The sequence below is a fragment of the Taeniopygia guttata genome, chromosome 12, assembly GCF_048771995.1.
Source record: "Taeniopygia guttata chromosome 12, bTaeGut7.mat, whole genome shotgun sequence".
Lineage (NCBI taxonomy): Eukaryota > Metazoa > Chordata > Aves > Passeriformes > Estrildidae > Taeniopygia > Taeniopygia guttata.
This window is the reverse complement of record NC_133037.1, coordinates 15,978,350-15,984,619: the sequence shown is the minus strand read 5'-3', so window position 1 is coordinate 15,984,619 and position 6,270 is coordinate 15,978,350. Positions and strand designations below refer to the sequence as shown.

The 6,270-nt window shown below is 50.4% G+C and overlaps 1 protein-coding gene across 4 annotated transcripts in view; it reads right to left on the bottom strand.

Annotated features, from left to right (window-relative positions):
• Window positions 1–5,540: 5,540 nt before the first annotated feature.
• The window catches only part of RBM6 (RNA binding motif protein 6), a 57,642-nt gene continuing 56,912 nt past the window's right edge, over window positions 5,541–6,270 (bottom strand). For all 4 annotated transcript variants that reach the window (XM_072934862.1, XM_041718664.2, XM_072934864.1 and 1 more), the window contains one exon: window positions 5,541–5,866. In XM_072934862.1, coding sequence (XP_072790963.1) covers window positions 5,741–5,866 — 126 coding nt within the window. In that variant the 3' untranslated portion in view covers window positions 5,541–5,740. The remainder of the gene's footprint in view (window positions 5,867–6,270) is intronic.

Here is a 6,270-nt window from a genome sequence, read left to right as displayed (position 1 = left end):
GTGCTGAGCCAGCGGGGAAAAAAGAAATATTCGTCTTTTCCCGGCAAGTTCCATCCCTGCAGCTCGGGCCGCACTCACGGAGGGCCATAGGAAAGCCGCGGATGCAGCGCTCCTGCTGGGGATTGGGGAGCCGAAGAGATGGGAGAGGCTCGTGGGCATCAGGGGTAGAAAGGAAAGCCGTGGTCCATGGGCAGCTCCAGAGCAAAATGTGATGGGAAGGCAAATCTGGGAGTATTTGGGCTCCAATGCACAAGCACAGCACAGCAGGAGCAGACACAGATATCCCAGGACCTGATGTATTAACTATATATTTCCCCCAGAATCCTGTGTTCAGCTTTGGGCCCCTCACTAGAAGACGGACATTGAGGTGCTGGAGAATGTCCAGAGAAGGGTGATGGAGCTGGGAGCAGCCTGATGAGAAGGGGCTGGGGGAACTGGGGGGCTTCAGGCTGGAGAAAAGGGGCACAAGGAGTCCTTATTGCTCTTCAGAACTCCTTGGCAGCAGGTTGGAGCTGGGGGCAGGGGGGCGGGGGGGTGTTCAGGCTCTTCCCTCAGGCAACAAATACATGTTATGGTTTAATCAGGACAAGAGGACAGAATAAGAGGAAATGGTCTTCTGGAAGTTTTGCCAGAGAAGATTTAGATGGGATATTAGGAAAAATTTCTTCACTGAAAGGATTGTCAAGCATTGTAACAGGCTCTTCAGGGAAGTGGTGGAGTCACCATCCCTGGAGGGATTTAAGAGTCATGTAGAAGTGGCACTTGGGGACATGGTTTAGTGATGGGCTTGGCAGTGTTAACAGCTGGGCTCAGTGATCTTAGAGGTCTTTTCCAAACTAAATGATTCTGTGATTTACAAGGTGTTTTTAGCTACAGACAGGCTCTGGGCTGATCCTGCAGCCTGAACGCCCATTAGTGGCTGGGGAGCATGAGGTGCATTCCTGGAGCATATTGGGTTTGGTTTCATCTGAAAGGAATCTGGTTGATACTGGCCCAAGCCAGACCTCTCCTGAGCTGCTCCAGGACACAATCCAAAAGTGGGGGAAGTTGTGAGATGGATTTCAGAAGTGCACCCCAGAGCCAAATTAATGGATCAGGCACAGCCCAACAGAACTTTGGTGAAAAGGGACTTTCCTGTCTTTGCATGAGAGCTGCTTGGCCCCTCTCCTCTGCCCCAGCAATAGAAGGACCCAAGTGAGTTACCCAAGACCCTGCTGAGGCTTGGAGGACACTAAGTGGCCTCAGGTGAGCCCCCAGGCACCCATCTGCTGCCCACCAGACTGGGGGCTCCATTTAAGGCTAGGCCATGCTGTGAGCACTCTCTCAAGCTGTGCTCAGGTCCAGCCTTCTCCCCAGGCCAGATTCAGGCTCAGTGGGCAGCCCCACCTCATGGATGGACCTTGGACAGGAGGTACAGGCAGCTTTGATGCCAGCTTGTTGTGACAAGCTGGGATGACCCTGCTTCTGCTGCCCCTCCTTAACAGGAATCCAAACCACCCCAAGAGAGGTGCCCCAGCCCCTCAGGCTGATCCTCTCCTCCCTGGTGATGGAGCCCAGCACGGGGCAGTGTGGAATCCTGCTGTAGGTGGGCAGAGGGATGTCCCGGGTGGGAGATGCTCACTGGGTGTCTGCAGCAGCAGCAGTGCCTGTGGGGTGATCCTGGGGCAGCTCCAGGGCTGAGCTCCAAGCTGTTATCCAGCCGTCTGCCTTTTCTGGACCAGCCCATCCTTCCATTGTATGGGACGGGGGACTCTGTCCCTGGGGGGCAATGCTCACGTTCCAGCTTCCTCAAAGCACTCCCAAGCACTCCACAGGGAAAGAGGTGCACTTTAACAGCTGGACAGGACTGGACTCCCCCAGGCTGCAAAAAGGGCAGAGCAGCAGATACACAGACCCACACAGCCACCAGCAGTAGTTTGACCAGAACACAACCCCTTCAAAATGTGCTGGGAAGAAAAATCCATATGAAGCTTGGACAATTGTGTCCATGCTTATCCTGGCTATTCTGGGCACTGTGACTGACTGTAGTGTCATTCATCTTCCTTTGAAGCTTTGTGCTACCAGAAGGAAGTCTATTAAAGTGCAGCTTCACAAAGATTATACTTTATGACATTTGAAAGCGTTAACGTCCCCAGTACAAGAACAAAGAACAGAATGGTCTTTGTATGGATATGGATAAATAAGGAAATGGAAAACCTACATTAAAACAGGGGCATGATTTGAGCAACAACCTCCTCTGAACACTGAACTCCTGTTTCTCAAGTCTTAAAACATTAAATGAGCGAAATTGTTCATCATATTCAGCTGGTATCTGAGGGGCGGCCCCGCCTCGTCCTCCTCCAGCAGCCCCTCTCTCCCTGAGGCAGTCACTGTGCAGAGGGAAGGGCATTCCCTGGCTTCCCTATTTTCTTCCCTTTTACAAACACTTCCCTTAGCCCAGCTTACTGGTCTTTTCTATTTACAAAGCACAGTTCCATCTCTTTACATAAATATGTTTCACTGAGAAGGGACTGAGTCACTGCTGTATCAATATTAATATGAATAAATATTGGAAATCAAAGACTATCTACTTGCTTTACATTGGAAAAGGGTGAAAAAAAGAAGCTCAATGCTCCAGAACACATCTCAGATGTCTGAAGCAGCCTCCTGCATACCAACCTGTGTGACTGACAGAGATCAACACTCCCTTGAGCAGGAGTCCAGGCAGAACTGCCCCCAACCCTCTAAATGGTGGATTTAACCTCCCCTTTGGATCCACTCACAGTCCAAGGTTCCTGTTACTTGTTCCTTTTCAATTAAATAATCCCTTGAACCCCCTTGTTCTGCTTTTTCTGCCTGGGCTTTTTGTACACAGTTCCATTCACCCCAACCTTAGTGCTGGTTATGGGTCCCCCAGTCCTCCTCCTGTGTGTAACACCTGCACACCAAGCAACTGCTCACAGGACCTACCCTGTGAGTTGTTCCAATTCTCTTATTAGGACCTTCCAAAAATAAAAATAAATTGTAACTTGAGCCATACCCATCACCACAGGATGGCACACAAGGCAATGTGCTGAACACAGCCACAGCAGAAGTGTAGTGGTGAGTAATCTCTGAAATAAAAGCAAAAGAGTTACAAGATGTAAAGGTAGCTGCAATTCAGCTACAGCTTTGGGTCACCATCCTTTAAAAAACATTAAAGACATAGCAACCACTGCATCAAGGATAAATAGCTGGGGTTTCTGCATCACCAACTACGCTGCTGTTTTCCTGAAAGAACATGATGTTTTCTGGTTTGGTGCTTCTTTGTAATGCTTTCAGCTTCTCGCTCTATTTGTCTGTTCCAGTTTGGGAATAACCTCGGTTCCAGTCACCTCAGCCCAGCCCCAGTGGAGGGCTCCATGTCCCCTAACCCTGGCTGTCCCCTGCAGATGCAGAGCATGGGTAGATGCCATGCCTATGGAGAGATGTATGTACAGTCTACACACACGTGTTCAAGGGAATACACATTCTGGGGTGGATTCACTCACTCTGGGTTACCTCAGGGAAGTGGAATTTCCAGGAATTAAGTCAGTATCTGTCCAGGGGATACCTTGATTTTCCATGGGCTGGCGCCAGAATACTTCCTACAGTTCAGGTGTTCCCAAGCCGCACACAGCACATCCCCAGAAATCCCACACCTGTGGGAGTAACACTGTGCTGCTCTGACCTCTTACGACACAAACAATATCCCTAATTTCCCATACACATTTACTATGATCATCAAAATAGAAGAAGCAAACACACCAAGTATTTCTATGATTAATACAACTAATGGGAGGTGTATCTACCACCACAGACAGAAAAGGGATTTCTTTCGACTGGAGACGGATACATCCTGCAAGTAGATATTTTTAATTACTTTTTTTCTCGTTTTCACAGCAGTCTGTTCCTGCTCCTCTTCTGTTCCCGACTTAAGCCCTGGCAATGGGCCTGCAAGGAAAGTGTTGTGCTGCTTCTCCTTTCAGACACGCACATCACAGATTAGAAGCAAGCAAGCACACGACTCAGCCAAGGAACATACATTATTTAGTGCGGTCCATCTGTCCAAGGGAAGCTGCTCTTACATTTATCTGGTTTATTATCTTCTAATTAATCACGTATTATCAGTTGTTAATATGCTTTCACTAAGATGCATGTACCCACTTAGCAAATTAATAAAATCAGCTAATGAGTTCTCACATTTGGCAGCTGTAAAGGCTCCCTCTGGTTGTCTTGGGAATGATGCTCTGTGGGTGCTCATTTTTGGCACACCCAGGTGCCCGACACACCCAGGTGCAGGACAGCCTGAGCTGCAGCTACCAATCTGCACTCAGCTTCCCCTCTTCCCTCTCTCAAAATGGTGCCCCATCACAGTCATACCTCTTCCCCCTTGGTGCATTGATAATTTCAGACTTCACAGCACCAGCTTGTGATGCCACCACCATTTCTCCCTGTGTAGGAGTCCATCCCCAGGAGCCCATCACCTTCCTCACCCATCCCTCACACGCCTGGGGCTCCCAGGAAGACTGAAGGCCTTCACCCCCCATGTACTCACCAGCACCATGCACACCTCCACCACCCCTGGGTGCAGCACCAGGGGCTACAATACTGCAAACGTGTCCTCCATGCTCCTCTGGCACTGCCTGTGCCAGAGACAAGGAAACACAGCTTGGACAGGTCTTCTGCTGCCTTTGGAAATTGTCAACTCTTGCAGGTGGCTCTTCACCTCCAAATCCTGCTGTTTTCAGCTTCCACATCTCCTGCTTTCCCTTCTTTGGAGTATTTGAAATCAGTGTCAGGCCCTACTCTCTGCCACGTGGACAGGAAGGTGGTGGTGGGTACTAGCTCCCCATCAGGCATGAGATCTGCTCCCACCAGCCACAGCCATTGGCATCATCCTTATCCCTGCAGGCCACACTCACCCTTGTCCCCTGCTGTGCTCACACACACAAACTCCTGTGCTTTGGTCAAACTGCCCCTGCTACAAACTCCTGCCCAGGAGCTGCCTCCACGCCTCCCCAGGACAGGCCAACAGCGCCTACTTGGCTTTTCCTCTGTTCTCCTGACACCCTGGGCCAGCATGGTTATATCCCCATCAGGGTCCTCACACAACACTGCCCCCAGATCCAGCCCACCCCATGTGGAATGCTCTGCCCTGGCTGGGATGCCCAGACAACACCCAGCACTAATGAAGTCACCCTCAGCCATTAAGCTCCTGCTATTAATTAATCCCTACTGACCTCATCAGTTGCCAGGATGAATCCCTCAGAGATCACTCCTGCTCCTGAATTCCTCCCAGGCCTTGGGGCCATCTGCTCCCAGCTCCCACCCTGACCCAGGAGTACATGGCACCAGGGGTATCTGTCCCTGAGATGACAGGGAACACGCTGCAGGACAGTGGCACCACTGACAGGGTCTCCAAGATACCAAACCTGTTCCAGTCCCACCGACACAGCAGCAACTCCCAGTGATCTCATCAGCAGAGAGCCTTTCAAGCACCATGCTTTTAAAACACACCATTTTAGCCACAAGACAAGCACTGAAACAAATTTTCAGTTTTATTAAAAAAATTCTAGCAGCAAAACCTGTAACAATTCAAAAAACAACAAAAACAAAAAAACGAAAACCAAAAAAAGAAAAAGAAAAAAAAAAAAGAAAGAAGACCAAACCTTCAAAAGAACATGACACAGAGAGAACAAAACGGAGATGGAGTGAGACAGATCTGAGGTTCCTCCACCGTTCACTCAAGCTCCTTGTAGCGGGCAAACATGACCCTCCGGACGGCGTCGCGGTAGGTCTCGTTGGACTGCCTCTTGGGGGGCTTCCCTGGGGCCCCCAGCCCAGGGCCCTTCCTCCTGTTGTCTGCCTGCAAACAGACACAGCTTCTGTTAGTGATTTCTCCTCCCATAAATAAGCTTCCCTGGGCTGCTTCAGGAGTGCTGACTGCTCCTGGGTGGATACATGAGCAGAGGAAGAGCAAGCGCTCTGTGTTCTTCCAAAAGCTCTTTGGGAAAAACTACAGACCCTTTGTGGGCAACAAAGGCAGCCAGCAAATGCCCAGTGGGAATCAAAGCCCAGGGATCAGCCATGGAGGAGCAGACGGAGGAGTGGGCAGCCAAGGGTCAGTGTCAGCAGCCAGGGGTGAGCCAGGATTGAACGCAAGCAAAGGAAAGCACTGGCGAGAGCTGGGCTCCTGGGGAGCTGTTTGCACTTTGCCTGCATTGGCACAAGCTCAGCTGTTCTCTCTAACAAAGCTCCCATGGGCACTGG